At 40.4% G+C, this 21,824-nt stretch overlaps 2 protein-coding genes across 2 annotated transcripts; both read right to left on the bottom strand.

Moving 5' to 3' along the window:
• Positions 1-646: 646 nt before the first annotated feature.
• On the bottom strand, positions 647-11,980 carry LOC138625650 (uncharacterized). The gene is made up of 22 exons (XM_069706703.1): positions 11,915-11,980; positions 11,350-11,497; positions 11,039-11,158; positions 10,765-10,962; positions 10,526-10,656; positions 10,085-10,192; positions 9,859-9,973; positions 9,353-9,539; positions 8,990-9,193; positions 7,999-8,208; positions 7,708-7,879; positions 5,761-5,826; positions 4,652-4,799; positions 4,388-4,510; positions 4,096-4,293; positions 3,849-3,979; positions 3,459-3,566; positions 2,753-2,867; positions 2,381-2,567; positions 2,084-2,287; positions 943-1,152; positions 647-827 (listed from the first exon to the last, which is right to left on the bottom strand). Exons 1-22 carry the CDS (start codon positions 11,978-11,980, stop codon positions 647-649), a joined length of 3,330 nt encoding a protein of 1,109 aa, XP_069562804.1.
• Positions 11,981-13,280: 1,300 nt separating this feature from the next.
• On the bottom strand, positions 13,281-18,220 carry gtf3c5 (general transcription factor IIIC, polypeptide 5). Its single transcript, XM_069705427.1, has 11 exons — positions 17,870-18,220; positions 17,030-17,228; positions 16,609-16,804; positions 16,332-16,515; positions 15,933-16,037; positions 15,460-15,574; positions 15,279-15,359; positions 14,874-14,962; positions 14,508-14,590; positions 14,047-14,189; positions 13,281-13,575 (listed from the first exon to the last, which is right to left on the bottom strand). Exons 1-11 carry the CDS (start codon positions 18,065-18,067, stop codon positions 13,394-13,396), a joined length of 1,575 nt encoding a protein of 524 aa, XP_069561528.1. The 5' UTR covers positions 18,068-18,220; the 3' UTR covers positions 13,281-13,393.
• Positions 18,221-21,824: the final 3,604 nt, after the last annotated feature.

Below are 21,824 nucleotides of genomic sequence, written 5' to 3'. Positions count from 1 at the left end.
TGTGTGAGCTGGTGTCCCCAGTTCCATGAGTGCATTTTAATTTTTAGTTCGTATGTTGCTTATTTTTTTCAATTAAAAATACTTATTGGTCAAGATGTGGTATAAGTGCAAAGATTTGGGTCATATTGCCAGATCTATGCTGAACCTGTAGCCTGACCAGTCATGTGCTGCATACGCCCTCTTGTGGCCTTCAGTTAAATAATGCTCTTGAGAATCAGAAATCCAGAGATCTCAGATTCACTGTTCAATCTAGCTGTTGAACTAGAAACACGCCTAAATTTCTAAATAAGTGGTCATTGATCTGCTTTTTATTTTTCATAGTAATGAGGCAGCAAAAGTTTAAGAAAGTCTCCCCTCTCCTGAAGTTGCTGCTTGTGACAGTTTTTTTATTGACAGATATAATTTACAAACAATTTATAAACAATTTTCTGTCGGCCTGTGTGCTGCGATACAGATCTGAATGTAAGATTCTTATCTGATATCCTATAATTACCTGATTCTTTCTTCAAACATCCACTGCTAATGATTTCAAAGCCACCTCCTCTGACAGTTATCAGGTTGAAACATACAATCCACAGCCAAGAGTTTTTTTTGGACACATGATCTTATTTGTATTAATATGTGTCGTATTTAAACTGAATACGGATTACTGAACATCTGTTGATGGGAGGCTGGGAAAGGTGCTCATCCAAAGGTTAACAAATCGGAGCCTCATTTCTTTCCCGATGGAGCTTTCATTCATCTTCGCACTGATGTCCAGGAACTGGTGTTCACTGGTAAATTCAGGCCAAGTCACCGGCACCTTCAGGTTCCCTTTGTTAGGGTTTCTGTGAAAATAAATACAGGAAGAAAACGTTTGGGATCATATCTATTCGTTTTTGTAGTAATGTTCTGTTAAACCAGCCTCAAGCAGTTCAAATGTTGTGATCTTGTGTTTGTTACCCAGTTCTGGCAAAGTTAGTCCAGTAAGCGATCATGTAGCCAGACAGATCTCGGTGTCTGTCCCCATAAGCCTTCGGTGTGGTGAAGGGTTTTCCGAACACGTACTGAAGGTCATCGGCGTGGTCGGCTCCTACCCAGTCATTGTAGGGTTTGCCTGGTCCGGCCATTAAACTGGGCTCAGATAGTCGGTAGGAGTAAGTACGTCCAGACCTGTTAAAAACATCACAATGTGTTTAGTCTGTCCTAAAACACTACAGTCAATCACATTATCTTTCAACTCTTGCCCTAACAAATGAAAAGAATCTTGACTTTAAGTTAGTAAAGTGTGATTTTGTTAATTTGAGTATAACGTCATCTGTGGCAGGTCATTAATTCAAATGTGGGACTTTGACAATGGCTCTCTGTGAATGTGATATTTCAGCCCAGTATCACAGCAAAGCAAGTAATACACCTGCCAGTCCATTAATGGGTAGCGCATCTTTGAAACGGTTGGCACCACCTTGATATGATAAATAAACGCACGTCACATGACATATGTCATAAATCACAGATTTTACCCTGGAGGCCAGTATTGCAGTCTGAGAGAAGGTGATGTGGAATTCTTCTGAGCAGATAGGCCAACCCAAATCACGTGTTTGTTTCTTTTTCTAACTCTAACTCTGTGTTTGTTTTAACCCAAATTTTTAGTCGTTTCTTTTAGTCTAACCTAACCATGTAATCCCCCCCCCCCCCCCCAACTCTAACCAGGTGTTTTTTTTTTGTGGGGTTTTCTTTTTTTGTGACCCTAGCCACGTAATGTTTTTCCTTGTAACCCGAACCACATGTTTTATTTTCTCCAAACTCTAACCATGTGTTTTTTGCTGGTGTGACACTGACATGCTGCCCTCTAGTGAACTGGCATGTGTATTGCATGCCTTTCCATGATATATCAGGTGGGATATTTACAGTTGTATGTCCAGTGCCAGCTCAGTTTAGACATTGAACACTGTCCCTGCTGCCAAAACATCTAACAAAACTGTTATCTAAATAACTGCTGACACTACTGTCACAAGTATTTCTAACAGGTGGTACTGTAGATGTCAAAACAAATCAAACAGCAGTTGGCTGTTTTTAGGTGAGGGAATCAAGCCGTTAGTCTCACGTGGCGAGAGCAGCATGCAGGTAAATGTCAGTCTGTATGGGAGCCAGGAATATGTAGTCAGTCCCAATGTCCACAGCAGTTCTCTTGATTGTCTCCTGGCTGGGTGTTGATCCCCAATTGGATGAGTATTCAGCAAAGGCAATCTCCAAAGCAGCTTTCCCTTTTTCTTTGGTATAAGCAGCAAGGAGCCTCTTTACATCTTCTCTGCAATGGAAAAAAGACAGAGAGCTCTGTTAATGAAAAGACGTGCTCTCACGGTTTAGTTGCCTTTTTCCTCAGAAGACAGACCAGACTTACACAGGAGTCTCTTGGTTCTTGTTACCAATGGAAGGAATATCTTGTGAGGTGAATAGGTGTCCATCCATGTCATTAACTCCTGCAAGGTAGTCTATCTCAGCAGCGTTGTGAAACAAGTTGCTGGGTTGATCAGGGAGGAAGTCTCCATCAACGACAGGAGACAGAAGCAGGTTGTTCACACCGGGATCTGAGATCGAAAAGGATACAATGAGGTGGCAGATTATGGGCATTTTCTTTTTTACATGATATTAGTAGTTTGTCTATGCACACACTTTTGTGAATACTGTTTGTATTTTTCATACATCCTAAATGAGTTACATTTAGCTTAAGATCTTCTGATCTATTGTTCCATTCACAGGAAATGATGCTCACAGTCTGGAGAGCCTTGTTGGATGCGGGGAGAAGCCATGGTGAGGGTCTTAGCATCAACTGATTTCAGGCAGGCCACCATGCTGTCATCAGTGGGGCAGTCGACTTTCTCAGCAACCTGAGCAGGTGGTATTTGATAATGCATAGATTAAATTGAACAAATTACAGGATATTCATCCCCCCCAAACATTTCCCCCTTTACACCAAGTGATAATGCGTTGATTAAGTCGAATAGCATACAGGATATTCTACTGACATTAACTTTCATTATTAATTTGATTTTTTTTCATGTTTTCCTCTTTCCATTTGACATATTATAACATTATGATGCTATCCAACAAGGCCTTTTTCGTATCTAACAGATAAGAGCAAAATTAGCGTTCATTTGTGTCCATCTGATAAAGGTAAGTCCAATATTTAGTCTCCTTTTAGGTGTTAAAAATATTTTCCACTTTGTTCACCAGCTATTCGCAAACCTTGTCGGTTTTATGTGCTGAGCAGGAAGTGTTGTTTTACAGCCTGATCCAAATAAAAACGGCTGCTAAGAGCAGTGAGACTGAGATAAAGCATTAAACTTATGGAAAACCAAAAGAGTTACCTGAAACATTTCCGGCACTTCTAATTGTGGCCTTAAAATTGTCACATTTTATGAGGAGGTCACACAAAAGTACCAGGACTTCATAACAGGGTTGAGTTGATAATGACGTACCTCCACTGCAATCTTGCGTGGGTTTTTCCTGAAAGCCCAGGGGCAGAAGGCAACCCCACTCTGGGAGATGGCTCGCTTGATCAACCCTTTGTTGTGGGGAGTGAGACTCTGTGTTGGAACATATACACACAGTATTAAAAGAATATTTGATTTAATTGTGTTTATTTGTCAACTTGCCAAATGAAAGAAATGATGATTAAATAGCAATTTTCAGATCTTAAACTCACTCACTCTTATTAATAAAACCTATCAGTAAAAGGTGGTTTGAATTAATGCATTTTTGTCTTTTTTGAAAGACACCAAATGGGTCTTGCAAAAATATATTTTATTGACCACTAATAAAGTCATTAGTTAAAAATTACAAAGTGCATCATCTCTCAAATCTCTCACCTGGAAGCTAACACTAGCTGCACCTGCAGACTCTCCAAAGAGGGTGATGTTGTCAGGGTCTCCTCCAAACGAGCGAATGTTTCTGTGCACCCAGGCGATGGCAGCGTGCTGGTCCCACAGACCATAGTTTCCTGTCATGGTGACAAATTGGGAGTCACTTAGTTCCAGTGACTAATGTTGCCATATAGAAAATGAAAGAAATGGAAAATGTCCAGGATTTCTGATGATTCCTGTTAATTGTACTTACCAGGTAAGCTTGAGTCCCCTGTGCTGAGGAAGCCCAGGGTTCCCACACGGTGTCCCACAGACACGACAATGACGTTGCCTCTGTTGGCTATTTCCTGACCGCTGTACAGATAATTGTTGAGAAAATTTTCCCCCATAGAGCCACCGGCCATGAAGGCTCCTCCATAAAACCAAATCATGACTGGGAGATTTGATGACACTTGAGGGGATCAAGGGCTGCATTTTTATTATACAAAAGAACACATCTTAGTGTATGCATATTTTTTAAGATTAATATATCAAAACACAAAAGCTACCATGTTGTCCATAAGGAATCCAGATGTTGAGGTAAAGGCAGTCTTCACTACCAAAGGATGAAGTCTGACGCATGCTGATCTGGAGACATCTCTGGGCAAACTTCGTTGCCTTCAGTATGCCTGGGGATAAAAATAATACAAAACAATTTCTTCCCAAGGATTTAGGGAGGATTTTATAGTGCAAGCAACATGTTCAAGCTTCTATTTATTCAATGCAAATACTGCAAATGTTCAGCTCTGTTTGGTCGTCTTTGAACGCACCGTCCCATCCAGGGTGAGGTTTGGGTTTCTCGAAGGTTCCAGGTTGGGCAGCGAAGGGAATTCCTTTGAAAACATCCACAGAGCGGAAAAGACCGAGGGGGATATTTTGTCCCTGAACGCTGCCACCCTCTGTCTGGACCACGCCCAGCTAGAGACAAAAAACAACTTTCACCTTCAATGACAATAAAAATAGTGATCCTAATGTTCCTAAGTTTCTAAAAGTCCTAAAAGTCAGACAGTTAATTATGACATTTTTAAAAAGATAGCAACATAATGATGCAGATATTTTATGTTTTGCTAGTGTTAGACAGATTTGCAAAAATGTTAACTTTCCCTTGAAACATTTTAGTGTCGTGAATGTGAAAGTAAACTGAAATCATCAAGAGCAGATTTGTGAAATTAAGTAATTTTTTTATGCTTTTTTTTTTTCTTTGATATAAGTAGAACAAATAATTCCTTCCTAGTGCCAACCATGAAAAAAAGAGCATGCAGTGTGTAAGTGTGTATTGTTGCCATGTGGAGAGAAAGCCCAGCAGTCTTTGTGAGGTTGGTAGTGAAGCCTTCTCCGCTGCTGACTCACAGACACAGGTGGACTGATTCTCAGATCAGCAAACAACAGCCAGTTTGAGTTGAGATAAATACCCTTAAATAACCCCACACCTCTGCAGGGCAGCTGTCGGTTGGACAACACATTTGTTGAGACTGGAAAATGATTGATTTTGAAATGAATGGTCATGAATGCATCTCACTCCCATTATTGTGATATAAGTAAGTAACTATTCTGCAATCACCAGTAGTTACTGGTCGTAGAACAGTTGATTTATGCAAGCAACTAAAAACAATATTTGGGTTGTTTATTTTGTGGGCTAATGAACAATCCCTGCCATCTCTGATGGATATGTTAGCAGCACTTGATACAAAAGCATGTTCAAGAAAATTGAGGCCATTACTATTGCTATGGGTTTTCTAAATATAGAAAAAAATAGGCCTAATGCTGGACAAAGGCAGGAAAAACAAATAATCTGCACAGAATATATAACTTCACTTTAATTACTTTTTGCAGATTATTGCATTCGGATTCAAGGTCATCCCGATTCCAAGGCCTTAACCTCCACAGCTGATGAAACCGGAGGTTGGAGGCCAAATATCACCACCTTTCTTCCCATTTTAAGCAGCTTTAATAGTATTACTTTATTCCTTTGGCAGGATGTCACCGTAATTACTGATCTTGGCAAGCTAGTTGCAGTCAAAAACTTTAAATAGCTATAAATTTAAACATAACACAGCCTTTTCTCTTTGTAGAGGTAGGCCCACCCGAGCTGATGTTGCAGTGCTCTGCTGTGGCCATTACTATCAGCTATGTCCAGATAACAGAGCACAATTGACACATTCTCACAACCAATTGGATCCTTTGTCCCGTCCATCTTCAACGTGTATTTTCTATTTCTTTAACCCTCGTGTTGTCCTCGGGTCAAAATGACCCGCAGCTGTGTTCAACCAAGTTCTATTTTATTTCTATATTTTTATATTTTTTTGGGATCATTGGTGATCATTCTTTAAAGAAACCCTCACAGCCTCCTTGTCACCAATGATACCAAAAAATATGAAAATAAAATAGAACTTGGTTGAACACAGCTGCGGGTCATTTTGATCCAAGGACAACACGAGGGTTAATAATTTCACTGGTCACCATGAGGGCTATCATTTCATTTTGGATTTCATTTGAAGTGTAGGTGGCATTTTGGGAGATGGTGCTAAATACCTGGGCTGGGGCTTTGTCTTTTCTCAGTGTGTATTCCACCGTAAAAAAAAATAGACCCACCCACCACTCTCTTGACCCAAAGCATCCATTATCCCTCTCAGCAGCTGCTGATATGACACAAGGAACTCAATGATAGTCACTATAGCTGGTCAATATCCTTTGCAAATTTCCAGTTCCAAAAGCTGGTTTGGGTGAAGGCTTTGTCATCATTGGCACTGGACCCAATACAAAATTTTGTTCCAATAAACCAGCTTCTGTTAAAAGACCTAGTAGGGTATTATTGGTGCACCTGAGCTGACGTCTATGTCACAAGGTCGTCAGGAGCATTCGTGGGCGGTTGGCCTGTTCTGACCATCCTTGCCACCAGCAGGTAACATTTCCTGCAGCAGGAGGAGGTAGCAGATTAACTTCGGGATCAGGCTGATCGGCGATATAATTGCTGCCTCTGCTAACCGGACTACTGGCCTCTGCTGGGGTCTTTTGTTTATTTTTAAGCCACATTCTTACATCCATATTTGTAAGCTGCTTTTTCGCTCAACAATGCAATGGCGAAAATGAAACAGCTGAGCTGTTCTAGAAGTTCTAACTTTTTTAATCACATCACTACCCACGAGGTTCAAATCTAATTCATAATTGTGACAGCAAACAGCACTGTCCATTATTCTGAAACAACAGCGCTGTATTTCAGCATGGTTGAATGCTGTTTACAGTGAGAAAAGAGACTGAATCCAAAACACATGCTTCAAATCATTTGGGGGGGGGGGGCGGGATTTCTTTAGAGAAGGTGTTTCATAACTTCAAGGATGTTGTTTTGCTTCTGCTGTTTGTTTTTTTAGACACATAGCATACAATGCAGACAACTTCCCATGTATTGACTGTTCGCTCACGAGTCCATGAAGGCAGCAGCAATAGCCATGTGCTAAAATACATCATTTTCAGTACTTTTTTTTATTGTCTGCTTTGATTTGATTTTGGATTAGAAAGCTAACACACACTTCTGTAAAAAAGACAATATTTTTTTTGCATTATATAACCAAAATCTTATTTTAAGAAAAGATCTGACCTCAAGAAGTTATCATTACTGAGCCAAAAACACTGAGATAACCCCAAAACGCAGGTACTACTCAGTAAATTTGGATAGTTCTATATGGGTATATTGCAAATATAAACACAAGACCAGGGAAATAGTATTTGTATCTGAAATCCATTTATTTTTCATGAACCAATACTGGTGTATACAATAGATCTGCACGTCCACAAGTTGATATAGCAATTAAACTCTTTATTCTGAGGCAACTGTGGGGAGGTTGGGCAGGATACTGGTCCAGAAATGCACCATTCGCGTCCTCAGCTTCGTTCTCACATAGTTCATGTCCATGTCAGAATGTATCTCCAGGTACTGGTGACCAGTGCTGGTGAATTTGGGCCAGGTAGCTGGCACTTTCAGGTCTCCTTTGTTTGGATCTCTGTGGGCAAAACGAGAGGAAAGAGAAACTAAAATGACGGCGTTTTAGTTTTGTATTTCAGTGTCTGATTCAAGTGTGTTTCTGTGATACTCCTCTGTTTCATGTCTGCAGAAGTTTACCCAGTTTTGGCAAAGTTGGTCCAGTAGGCAATGATGTAGCCGGAGAGGTAACGATAGCGGGGCCAGTATCCCAGTGGTGTGGAGAAAGGCTTTCCGAAGACGTACTGCAGGTCGTCAGCATGGTCAGCTCCCATCCAGCTGGGGTAGGGTGTGGTAATGCCACCCAAACGGTTGGGCTCAGAGAACAAGTAGGAGTAGGTTCTTCCAGTTCTTTGGTGTGACAAGAAAGAAACAGGTATGTGAAGATGACTACATCAATGAGTGAAATAAATTTAAAAAACTGAAAGCTTAGCAAATCTTGAGAGAATGTGAAATCAGCAGATTTAAGAGAGGTCTTCCAGTGAAAAGTATTTGAAGTCTTGCACCTAATTATTTTGATGCTTGATACTGGTTTTTGCTACGAACTCACAAAATATAACAGTCAGTAGTGCTGAAACAGGCCACAACAATAATTATTAACCTTTCCAGTGGTTCTTTAAAAGTTATTTAATTAATTAATAATGAAAATCCTTATATCTTACTGTAAGTCACAATTAATATATGATTGTTTCAATATAATATCTGTGACAATATCATAGAATATTTTAATTTGCCTCATTTTTCTATCATTAAATGGTTAAGGAAATCAAGTTAAAGTTAAAATAAGTTTCTTTTAATGGTTGATGTATCCTATTGTCACCATTTATTTTGTCTATTGCTTTGCTGTTAATTTAATCCACACTCGAATGTGTTTAAAGACAGGTATAAACCACATTCAAGATTGAATTATCCACGAAAACATCACGGGAATTTCATACTTTGAAAAAAACGTCATAAAAATATTTAATTTAATGGATAAATCTTATTCCCTTGCATTCTACAATGGCTACCGTGCAGTTTAAAGAAACTTTAGGACCCATATTTATTCCCTATCTTCTAAAGCGATGTGTGGAACAAAAGTGCTTATGAATAAACTGACAGCAACATCTGCATAGCAAGATCTTATTCTCACGTGGCGTTGTTAGCATGGCGATAAAGGGCAGCCTGTGTGGGAACCAGGAAAATGTAGTCTGTTCCAATCCCCACGACGGTTTTCTTGATGGTCTCCCTGTTGGGATTCGTTCCCCAGCTTGAGGTGTATGTGGAGTAGGCGCTTTCCATACCAGCCTTGCCTTTATCCTTAGTGTAGGCAGCCAAGAGCCTCTTTACATCCTCGCTGCAATCAGGAAGAGATGAAAAATGAGGTGTGTTAAAACAACTACCTGCCACCAAAACGAATAATGGTTCTACAATTCCAACTAAAGGCCAGCATGTTTATTTGAGTGAAACCATTTAGAAAATATCTTTTCACACAGATTAAATGGCTTGAACTCACATAGGTGTGTCCACCAGTTGAGAGTTGATCGACGGAACATCAAGACCAGTGAAGAGATGTCCATCCATGTCATTGATTCCAGCGATGTAGTCAATTTCAGCCGCATTGTGGAACAAGTTATGAGGCTCATCCGGCAGGAAGTCGCCATCGATGTTAGCAGACAGGAGCAAGTTGAGCGCAATGGGGTCTAACAAATGTAGGCACTCAGTCAGGAAATCTCACTATATACCACACCAGATGTTGCTCGTGTTTAATGTGTGGCTGGCATTGTCATTTTTGGCAAAATCTAATGGACAATAAATTAGGTCTGAGACGGACTGAGCTTGATGAATCAGCAAATTAGTGGGAACTGCCACCTGTAATATGCTACCAGTATAACTTCTGACTTGTTTACCGATCAAGGCAACAAAAAAAAAAAGCTTACTTCATATGCGCTGCTCTGGTAGAAAATGTTGACACAATGTCTTAAACAACATAAACTAAGCTGTGTGGTGCACAGTCCTTACGATCGGGGGAGCCAGCTATCTTGAAATTGCCTGCCATCGTTAGTTGCACAGGATCAGTCATCTTCAAACAGGCAACCATCCTCTCATCAGTGGGGCAGTTGACCTTCAAAGCAACCTGGGGGAGTGGGTTCAAATCATCTTTAAATATTTCCCAGCCCTGAAGTTGAAGTTACATCTTAGAAATCCTGTTAATTATTTCAAAAAAGTGAGAGCAGCTGCGATGTACCTCTTCAGCGAACCTGCGGTAGTTTTTGTTGACCGCCCAGGGGCAAAGGGCGACCCCACTCTGGGAGATGGCTCTCTTGATCATCCCTTTGTTGTGGGGAGTGAGAGTCTGTAGGTAGACAGATAGAAACAGTAGATATTTTAGTGTGTTCTTTAAATCAAGGTGAATTTGACTCAATCCTCTGGGGCTTAAAAATGAAGCCAATATGGAAGTGCCAAAAACTGCAGCACCTCCAATGGCTAGTTGAGACTGTCTCCCAAAGCAAGTAAATTCCTATTGACCACCATGTAAAATTATCAATTCTTTAGTGACTATCATAGAGGAGGATAATATACACCAGCCTGGCAACACCAAATGGGCCTTGCAAAAACATGTTTTATTGACCACGAATAAAGTTATTTGTTAAAAATTACAAAGTGCATCGTCTCTCAAATCTCTCACCTGGAAGCTAACACTAGCTGCACCTGCAGACTCTCCAAAGAGGGTGATGTTGTCAGGGTCTCCTCCAAACGAGCGGATGTTTCTGTGCACCCAGGCGATGGCAGCGTGCTGGTCCCACAGACCATAGTTTCCTGTGGAGGTTCAAACATAATTAATTCACGTGAAGAATTGCTCATGTATTGTAACAATTTCTAAAAATAGCACACATTTACCAGGCTCTGTACAGTTTTATCACCCACCTGGCAAACCAGAGTCTCCAGTGCTCAGGAAACCCAGAGTTCCCACACGATACCCCAGTGTCACCACAATAACGTTCCCTCTGTCTGCGATCTCCTGCCCGTCGTACAGATAGTTATTCAGGAAGTTAGCCCCCATCGAGCCTCCAGTCAAGAAGCCTCCTCCGTAGATCCAGACCATGACGGCCAGATCGGTGGATACTAGAGGACGATGAGACCGTTGTAGTGTAGGGATCGAATTTTGATGGCACACTGCTCGGCTTCTGGCAGTCCTTACCTAAGCGGCCTTGAGGAACCCAGATGTTGAGATACAGGCAGTCCTCACTGCCTCTGGTGTCAGTCATGAGAAGGTTAATCTGAAGGCATCTCTTCCTGTATTCAGTGGCCTTCAGAACACCTGACCAGGGACACACACAATGGCAGAGCAGTTCAATTTGGCATCAAACGGATGCTCATTTTAGATGATAAAACGTTTTCAACCAATTAAATTAAAGTTAAAAGGAAGGGGACAGAATTGCCTGGGAGTTATGGCGATGATTGCTAAAGGGGCAAAATCCAGTAGGTGAGAAGCTCAGTCTGTCTACCCACCATCCCAGCCAGGGTGACGCTTTGGCTTCTCAAACCTTCCAGGGATATCGGCGAAGGGAATCCCCTTGAAGATGTCCATGTGATGGCGGAATCCAAGACGAATGTTTTTGCCCTCCACCATCCCTCCCTCTGTGTACACCACACCGAGCTACAGGAATTAAGCACACACAAAGGCAAGAGATGGACTTATGTCATCGATCAAAAATTACTGTATGGACCAAAGTACTTGTTCTTACTGCAGTGATGGATTTTAGCGCATCACATTTAGGTTTTAAATTCTTAGTTTCACTTTGGCAAATTTTGAAAACAAAGTGTCTGAATAAATCACACATTTGACAAATAATAACAAAAAAAATGTATGGTTGTTTGAAAACCTTTGTTCCAACACAACACTTTATATCTGTCAGTGATTAATGTGGCACACATGAACAAATTATTATTCTTGCTCAAGAATCGTAGCTGGATTGTAGACAAAACTTTAGGATATTTAAAAAATACTGAGCACTGCTTTACAAACAATATATTTCTAGATACATGAGAAGTATAAATTTGGTGTGTCACTTACAGAGGTCGCAGAGACCGTCTCCAGAAATGCAGCAACAGCCAACAAAATCCCCAGCATCACCTTCATGACCAAAGTGTGAGATCCATGTTGATCGTCAGCTTGACTTTTATAAAGGAGACCCCTCCCCTAAACAGCCTCTGACCAGTGTGCAGTGTTGGGGGCCTGTGTTTCCAACTGTTGCATAACACATCATATTTAACCCCCTTTGTCTACTGCACGTTCCTCAGCACTTCACCGAGGACTACCTCAAGCACTTTAAACATCTACATGAAAATGACATGTAGTGGTCGAACAAACAGTTTTTGTAGCTTCAGCAGTGACTGAACAGTTTCAGTTCTGCGAAAGTGGCAGCAGTAGGTTTTCTTAGCCGTGAGACAAAATCACCCAAAAATGTCATGGCAGGTGAAACGCTCATGGAAACTGACTCTCGAAATGAACTTTTGTAAGAATGGCCACGCCGCTGGACTGGTCTTTTCCTTATGATGTACTTTTAACTCTTTCTCCATGGAGCCAAACAGCCAAAAGTTAAATAGTGTTAACACATATTAGGGGGAGAAATGGCGCATCTTTGTTTTATGCTTCAGTACTTCCTTTTGATTATGTTGCAGGTTTTCTTTGCCTACAAACTCTCCAGGGTCTTGACAATCAGAGATGGCCACTACTAATGTGTTTTGCTTGAAGATAGTCTTGTCGTATTAATGAGTTCAAAATGATGCATGTAAAAGTTAATACAAACGGTGACAAGAAGAAACTCTTGGATAAAAAAAAATCTGAAATACCACCAAACAGAGGAGCCTTGGTCCTCATGAATTAAAAACGTGGGCATGACCAACCTTTCAGAGGTGATTTTGTGCCATTGTCAATCAGGCAGCCAAATCTACTGAGTATACACAGCTGCCCAACTGGAATCCAATTCTCACTGCATAATCAGTCCAAAAAGTTAACCCTTGAATGTTCTTAAGATAGACAATAGGCCTACAACTAGTTTTGATTTGAAATATTTTCTTTAATTCACTTCATTATAGCCAGTAAGAGGAAATATATCTGCCCAATAACAACACGTTTGTCTTGACATGCTCCCATTTTCACCGTATCTTTGTTCACACATGGTATGCCAGATCACATCGTTCACAGCAACAAGCACGGCTGAAACAGCTGTTTGACAGAATCTGAATCTCACTCCGAGTTACTATTGTTATTCACAAACTAAAGAACTGGGAGATCATTTTTGATCATATTTGAAGGCAAACTTTATGCTGACACTGAAACTATTAAGTTGTGTTGCATTTGATAAATTTTCACCTCAAACAAACACAACAAGAAGCTGCTCGGTCCACTAACACAGATGATGCCGTTTTTACACACCTTTAGAAATAGTTTAACTCTTTATTTACATTTAACTAAATAGATCACATCTCACATGTTACACAAATGAATGATGCAAAAATATTAACATGTCAGTAACATGGTTGTCTTTTGTTACATGTAATCAAGAATTTCTGTCTCCATCTCATTTTCACTTCCCTCTGATGGCAGAAATTCATCATCCTCATCCTCCTCTTCATCTTCCTTGTTCTCATCCTCCTCTTCATCCACATCGCTCACTGGGGATTTTACACTTAGTGCTCGGCGTCTTCGTCTTTTGGGAAGTTCTGGTAATGCTGAAGGACAGAAATAAAATCAGTTAACAGACCAAAAAGCTCATCAGTGTTTATTTTGTACAAAAGTCAGAGTGCTGCCTCTTTGTTATCTATCCTGTTTCATTGACTAGGTTAGATCATGTATGTTCTCACTGAGGGTTTCTCTCAACATCCTTTGGGGGTTTCTGAGCCCCAGCATCTTCTAACGGCTTTTAGTTGGCAAATCTTCTCAAAACAATCAGCTCATATTCTTTGTTCAAATGTTGAAGTTCTTAAGACAGTCTAGTGTAATATTAAATATCTGTTTGGATTCAAATGTGGACATCAGGAGGTCTGATGATCGATATGAGGGGTCACAAGGTGAAAAAAAAAAAAAGAAAATCATTAAAAAATCCCCCCCCCCCCTCTTAGGTAGGTAGGTATTTACTTTATTAATCCCCGAGGGGAACTTTTTTTAATTCTTTTTAACTTTGTGACTGGCCTTTTCCTTACCTGGTTTCTGTGCTCGGATGACCTTCTTGATCATGACTGAGATAATGTCCCTCAGCTTGTCCGTGGTCCCGAGAGCACACCAGCCGTCACGCTCGTCACATAGCTGCTCTTTACCACTGTTCTGTTCAATCACGTCTTTGACACTGGAGCGTTAAACCAAATCACATAAATATATGAATATCACGAGCTTGTCTTTTTCTGTGCCACGGGAAATAGAAAAACATACAATTTGTGGGAAAGCCAGTTAAATCATTTCAAACAGTCGGGGTAAAACAAATTAGAGATACATTTTCAGGTACATAATGTTAAATTTAAAGTGTAAAACACTGCATTTAATTGTATTTGGAACACGTTATGACCTTTAGATAACAATTGTCTCGCACTTGTAGACATACTGATATCAGTTAGATGAACCTAAAGCACTCAAGATGAAAAACAACAGAAGTATTGTATTCACGTACCTTTTCACATTCAGATCACAGAGCTGGTAAAACATCTGTCTGTGAGGAGGCAGCATGCCCTCTCTGAAAATGTAGGCTGACTCCTGTGGAGGTAAAACTGAGGTTAGCATCATCAAAAAGACAATGTGATGACCAGTGCCTTCAACTTTAAATCATGGACTGTATCAGAAAAGGTGAGACAGCACTTAGTATCCTCCTGCATTTCAATGTTTACACACAGAATTGAATTTATAAAAACAACCATTTGAATAAATACAGGCAACATGCACACTTTTACAAAAGTACCAAAAGGTGCAATGATGCAAGAAGAGCCTAAGAAGCATGTTAGCTCCAATAATGCTGTGTCATGCCTTTTCTTTCACCGACCTTTAGCTGGTATGTGATTGGAACTGGATCTCGACTGGAGCTCGGACCCTCCTGAGCAGGAAGATCCATCACACTGGCTGGCTGAGGACCTGGGACAAAAACAACATGTTGTGAGTTTACCTTGGCCAAACATCGCGGGGTGTGTTTAATGGAATTTAAATACATTTGTCTCATCTGTGAGCTGGTTAGCCTGTCGACAGAACTTCCTTATATCTTTTTACGATAAGTTTAGCTGCTTCCCGCTCAGAGTCCAGGTATTGTGCGTGCTGGGTCACTGTCACGACTAACAAGGACACATTCAGCAAACCGACAACTTTCTGTTTCCTCATTTGCCAGAACAACATGTCACATTTAAATATATATGTATTTAAATGGACCACATACATATGTCTAAATGTACGTTACCTGCTTTGTTAAAAGTGATTGGCAGACTGTAGTTCAGGGCGCTCCTCTTTGCTTTCACTGGCATGTCTGACAGTGAGTAACCTAAAAGTGGGGAAACAAAGAGGACCACAAAAAGTTAGTTAACTGCTTTGCTGAAGAAAGTTTGATAGAAAATGCTGATGTACTGGAGCTCAGCTCTCACCGTGTTTGGTGCTACAGCGGATCCTGAAGTCCAGCATCTGGTATATCTTGGAATCGGCGCTCTTCCGGGGGTCGTAGCCCAGCCTCACCCACAAGCTTCTCCACGGGCCAGTCACCTAAAAAAGGTTTATCTGACTTTTAACTTACATTTAGGAAATGTCATTGTTGTGTTACAGGAGAGGACAGAATGTAAAAGTCACTCTACAAATGCAGAGATGAAACAACAACACTGACAACACAATAATAATTATATATTTAACATCACAGTCTAAATAAAATATATACAATGTTATAAGCTTCACATGCATAAACACATGAATAGATTTCTTTTTGGAATCTATTTCTACCGAGATTTTCCATGTTTAAACATTTCTCTTCAGTTACTGTTACAGGTACTTGTGTAACTCTTAGTTTTCATTTAAATTTCACTGTCCCAAATATACAGCAGCTAAATGACATAACCTCCCAGCTCACCATGTAGTAGGCGTAGACGGGCAGCAGCAGTTTCAGTTTGTCAGGGTGGATGTTGATATTGGCTTTGACTGCGTTTCGGGACCAGATGGGCCGGCTCTCAAACATCTAGGGACAAAACATTTCACTTGAGATAAGATTACAGGCCCAAAATGAGTCAAAAATACATTCCCCCAATGGAAAGAGAACTGGAACAGAAGTATCTGTTTGGTGTGAGCCAAAAAAAACCCACCATGAAGTTTCCACAGAGTGAGTAGGGATTCAAACATAGGCACAAAACCTGAGCTGAGCTGAGCTCAGCCATCACCTCCTTCTTCCTGCGCTGGTGAATATTCTCCTAGAAATGAGAGGCGGTGTTGAGCTTCAGAGAGCCAGCGACCATCACCGCAGCGACACACAAACCTGTTTCATTTTTTCTTCCGTGTGCTTGTCGTGATCCTTCAGGCAGACTCGAGTCCAGTTGACCTTGGCTGCCTCGAGGCACGAGGTGGGCACGGTGGGATCAATGAAGGTGACAAAAATGGCGTTGTGGGGCCGGCGGGAGCGATTCACGCCGATGAAGTTCTTCTTCATAATGGGCATCTGACTACAAACAGAACGGAGGAGAGATGTTAAAAATATAATACTGAAATTTAAGATATAGACTTGTTAAATTCATCCATCCGGAGCCCTTACTGACTTCTGAAACATGTCAGGCCGGTAGAAATAATCCACGGGGGTGTCAAGGCGGGAGAAGATGGCTGGGGGGAGAAAGTAAGGCATGGGCTGCTCGAAGAACTCATAATTCTCCGTTTTGCGGAGGATGATTTTTTCGTACAAAGACGTGACTTTTCCGTCTTCTGAATGAACAGCGAGGCACTGAAAATCTGCCATCCCTGAAAAGAATAGACAAGCAGTCAGAAGAAGCAATCTCATTTATTCATTATTTAAAAAAAATAATCAGTAATTTTCTTTGATACCAAGATGTTCAAATAATGTCTTCATCATCCAGAGTTTAACGAAGAAAGACAAAAATCTACTTTTCACGACCCAAGAAAAAAAATCTTGATGATTGACGAGAGTGAAATAAAAAAGAAAACTGAACAACTTCACACACTAACCTTGGAATTTGTACGTTGTTCCGATGACTCCCTTTATATCCATTTGGATCTCAACATCTTTGGGGTCTTTCTTTCGCACCCGCCGTCGCACTCTGAGGAGGAGGTTGCTCGACGGGAAGCGGTTTCCACACACAGAGTGGCAGAAAGGGTCCTGGGGTCGGAAACGCAGCTCGAGACGCTTGTTGGGGCGAGCGAAGGTCTGCGGGATCAACAAGACATGAAGGCAGTTATCGTTCGTGCAGGTTTAACTACAGCTGGAAGAAAATGATGGTGTCAGTTCACTTCTCACAAAATACCCACTTCAATGGGTATTTTTATTAATCTGTTGATTACTTTTTCCATCATTATTATTATTATTATTATTGTAGCTGTTTTATCTTTAAAATGTCAGAACATGCCAAAAGTGTCATGTTTTATTCCAATCAACAGTCCCCAACCAAAATATATTCAGATTACTACCATGGAGGAGTAAGGAAACAGAAAATATTCACATTTAAGATGCTGGAATTAGAAAATGAAGGAATTATGTCAGTGAAAGAAATAACTCAAAATTATAAATCTATTATGAAAATAGCTGGCGATTCATTTTCGGCCAATTAACTGATCGATTAATCGTTACAGCACGACATTTACTCGACAAGGCTTCGGGGGCTATCCTTTTCTTCCTTATTATAATGTCACTTAAATTCTGAACATCACAATGTAGAGATTAATGTACGTTTAAAAAAAAAAAAAAAAAGTAGACAAATTACACTTTATATGCGCGTTGCAGTTTAAAGGCAGGTTTGCTTCATTCCCACCGTAACAAACTCGAGATGAGATGAAGTGCAGCCCGCTGACCTTGGTCACTGTTTGTTCCCCACCCAGAGTCTCCAGCATGTCGCCCACGCTGCTGACCACCGCCGGATACTCCACACACACCAGCTTGTTGTCCCGCAGCTTCACGGTGGACGAGCCGCCCGGCACATCTTCAGTCTGGCAGGAAAGACTCAGTTCTCTCAGAGTAAAATCCAGCTTCAACGTCTTAGACTCCTCCATACCGGTTCCTTTGAATTAAGGAGCACTTAAGTTAAACCACGCCGGACGTGGGTAAAAGTTCCCGGTTCAAAAACGCCCGCAACATCCGCGGAAAGAGGTTGCGTGAAGTCTGTGTCCAAGTGCAAAATAACGCCGGTCGGAAACACCTGCACGCATATAGTTCCGCGGAACAAAAGCGTTCTCTAACGAGGCGTTGACTTAACAACTCATCTAAATGCATAAAGAAATGTATTAACATTTTAATATGAACAATAAACACTCTTGTCCACCACTAAGATTTGTCTATGTTACAAAGTCATGAAATGCATAACAACGTTGTGATACAGGCAGTCAGAAATAGAAATAGGCATTTTATTTCAGTAATATTAAATTGTTCAATACTGGTTTGCATTATGAAAATAACATCTGACTATGTTTGAAGAACTCAGGTAATAGTAAGGTCAATACACTGCTGCTGTGCCGCTTTTGGCCTCATGATGGCGGTGTATAACCAAACAATATCAGAGTTGAACAGCAGAAGTAACTCAATCTTCTTGGATGCTAAGTCTGTGTTAGGGATCAATTAGTATATATTAAACACCGGATATTTAAACAGCCGGTAAAATTATATATGAATTGTCAGAAGGAGACATCCAGTGTTGTCAGAAGGGCCTTAAAGATGATTTGTCTGGCTGTCCCTCCCAGAAACTGTCAACACACTGTCATCCCCTCAGAGAAGAAAGAAAACAGTCAGTGCCTCTGTGTTTACCCAGTAATTTAAGATGCTGTTGTCTCGGCAATAATTGTCTGATGTGAGTCCCTGTTTACTTTGATTCTGGTTTGTCTTCTTTTCTCGTGCCTTTAAGGGAGTACAAGGCTTAACAATATTTTAACAGTGATCATGTAGCCATCTTATTTTCACACCTTAATTTGAGTTGTTTATAAGGCTTTAATTTTTTTTTCTTTTGTCATTTTATTTGACAATTTGACATTATACTAAAATATATTTTTATTAAATGTCAAATTGTTCTGATATTAACGTATAAATGCAGCACAGATTCTCCCTTAATGGAGGTCAAGTTAAGAATGAGATGCTGTTTTGCAGCAGATTCTCATGTGCTGGATGCTGAACTGCAACATATATATGATTCACCTGTTGGTAACACTGTGTGCCCCCAGTGCAAGGACAGATTTAGTCGAACCTTGCCTACAGGAGAGAAGCAGTAAATCCCAAATTCCCAACTCCCAAGTTCTCCAAAGCTGTATGTTATACACAGTGTGTTGTTTTTTCACACAGGTGGCGACTGCACATAAAAGCTCAAAAGTTCTGTTCTCTTGGCGGGTTGACAGTTTTCTCCTGCTTGTAGCTTTTGCACTAAGACGTTTTTGGGTCGACATCAGTACTGGAGACACAGAAATTAAATGTATGACTATATTTGCGGAAGACAATAGATCTCTTTCACTGCAGACATTGAACTGTCATCATGTACAGTTGTAATAATGATGACATACATGAGAACCATTAATGGTACAGAACCATGATGAATATTATTAGTAATGTCCTGTGCATTTCTTACTATGACATTTAAGTTAAAGGAAGGACAACTTCTATCACAGTGAGTGTTATGTGTCTGTGTTTTGTGGGAGGGGTAAGGAGGTGGGGAAAATAGACACACAAGACTCCGACTGACAATCTGTTTTGTGTTGTGGTGAAGTGAAGATTTTGTTGATCGTTCTGTCTTTCTGTCCTCTTTTTCTCCAGGGGTCCCTCGTCCATCGGATGTAGCTCTTGGTGCTATCTCGGTTGAGGGCCTGTCAACTCCTCCCTTTCTCGCTGCAGGCCTGTTCCAGCCGTTGCAGTGTGGGGAAGCCGTGATAAGGTTATCAGACAGCCTCCACCGCCTGGTTCACTCTGGAGGAGCCTGCTGCCCACAGATTTCACGGCCGGCCCCCCTCTGCTACCACTCAGTTTGACTTCTCACCCAGCACATCCCTTCTCCTGTCAACCCTTCTCAGCAGCTGGTTGTTTATCAGTTGGAGAGGAAATCTGTATGTATGGTCATATTTGGATGTGTGATGTAAACATCAGGCCACACTCTCAAAGTCTTGTCATTTTCTGTAGTCAAAATGAGAGATTGCAATCAGTGATTTCTTTCACTGCACTCCAGTAGTTTTTTTTTCTCATTTTCTAGAACCAGTTCAGTAAAGTGTCTATTTTGCTGCCCTCCTGGAAAATTTGGAAATTTCAGTTTTAGAATTTCAGTTTCATCAGCAAACCAACACAGTACATCCATGATAATAAATGATCATTGAGCAACATCATGTACAGTATATCAGACATTTATTCTGGGTGTGTATACCAAACCAGGACGTCCCAGACAGTTAAACAGTTACCTCTACTGACATGTTTACTTAGCAGGCTAGACAGACATGCCAATAAAATAATCTTTTCCAACAAAATACAATTGTTTGTGAGGATCGTTATATTGTCAGCTAGTACTTCATAAATAGTTAGCTATCTTATATTTTAAGGCTTCTTATATTACTTTCTTACTTTATATCTTTGCTGATTTTAATACATCTTTTAGGTTATCTTCCCTAATCTGACAGTTAAATAACTATTTATTAGATAAATTGTGGTACAATTTCACCTATGTTAGTTTGCCTTAATACTGTGATTATTGCCATTTTTATTTTTATTTGCTTTGTTATTGACTCGACGTCATGGTAAATGAGAGTCACCCTCAATGATTTCTCGAGTATAAATAAAGGTTAAACAAGTTGACAAGGAGAACAAACCGCCATTAAACATCACAATTTATTTACAGTATTTTAGACTCTACTTATAATTCTGACAGGTTGAATGTAACTTAAAAGCAGTATGTTGTTTCCTACGTGTAAATTAAATGAGCAGGTCCCAGAAAATACAACTACATGAGAAGTTTAAAGATGTTTTTTTCTCATCACTCTTGGATAATATTTTGTAGGTGTGGCCATTCATACGTCACTGTTGTACTTATCTATGGGAAGACAGGACCGCAACACTGTGTCACTGGCAATCGAATAGTATCACACCCCCACACTGTGTGACAGCAGTGGTTGTGATCATACAACACCTTCCTGTGTCCAGTCATTCAGAGGAAATCTGCTGACAGATTATTTTTCTATTTGGATTGCTCTGTCAGCGATGGATCGCCGGCATGTCATTCAGCACTGACTTTATGAAAATGTCACAGTTCTATTGCTTTCTTGTGTTTATCATTATAATTTAAAAATACGGTTTTGTCACTTAACAACACTTTAAAAGATTAAGTGATGCTCCTTGCAATGCACTATTATATATTTTCATCTATTAATTCATTTCTAGGCCTACTTTACTTTACGTTACATAATTTTTTTACCTCTTTCCTCTGCTGCTTTCACACTTAACACTAATTGATCAATGAACTAATTAACACTAATTTAGATTAGTCTTCTTTAAAAGCTACATCCTGAATTCAAATTATAGAAAGTTTCCAATATTTGATATTTGGGCTTTCATACTTCTTTTACGTCATATAATTGTTGTGTACTGTTGACGTCAATGAATCCACACATGGATGTTGGATGGATTGGTGATTCTAAATTGCCCGTAGATGTGAATGCAAGTGTGCATGTGTTTCTGTCTGTCTTTCTGTGTTGGTGTGGAGACCTATCCAGGGTGTACCCTGCCTTCACCTGTGGATAATGGATGGACGAATCCTAAATCTCTCAATCGGCTGAAACTAAATCCTATTGC

The sequence above is a fragment of the Brachyistius frenatus genome, unplaced genomic scaffold (assembly GCF_029030835.1).
Source record: "Brachyistius frenatus isolate BFR_SWC_R1_liver_20210118 unplaced genomic scaffold, ASM2903083v1 Contig_3, whole genome shotgun sequence".
Taxonomy (NCBI): domain Eukaryota; kingdom Metazoa; phylum Chordata; class Actinopteri; family Embiotocidae; genus Brachyistius; species Brachyistius frenatus.
Note: the sequence above shows the minus strand (reverse complement) of the source record. Positions and strands in the feature narration are given on the sequence as shown.

Coding starts and splice junctions, on each gene's coding strand:
- LOC138625650 (XM_069706703.1), bottom strand. CDS start 11,980: ATGAAGGTGATGCTGGGGATTTTGTTGGCTGTTGCTGCATTTCTGGAG. Junction 3,567..3,848: donor CAGCTAGTGTTAGCTTCCAG/GTGAGAGATTTG, acceptor GTTCCAACACAG/AGTCTCACTCCCCACAACAA. Junction 2,288..2,380: donor AAGAACCAAGAGACTCCTGT/GTAAGTCTGGTC, acceptor TTTCCATTGCAG/AGAAGATGTAAAGAGGCTCC.
- gtf3c5 (XM_069705427.1), bottom strand. CDS start 18,067: ATGGAGGAGTCTAAGACGTTGAAGCTGGATTTTACTCTGAGAGAACTG. Junction 14,963..15,278: donor AATCACTTTTAACAAAGCAG/GTAACGTACATT, acceptor TTTTTGTCCCAG/GTCCTCAGCCAGCCAGTGTG. Junction 14,591..14,873: donor CAATCACATACCAGCTAAAG/GTCGGTGAAAGA, acceptor TTACCTCCACAG/GAGTCAGCCTACATTTTCAG.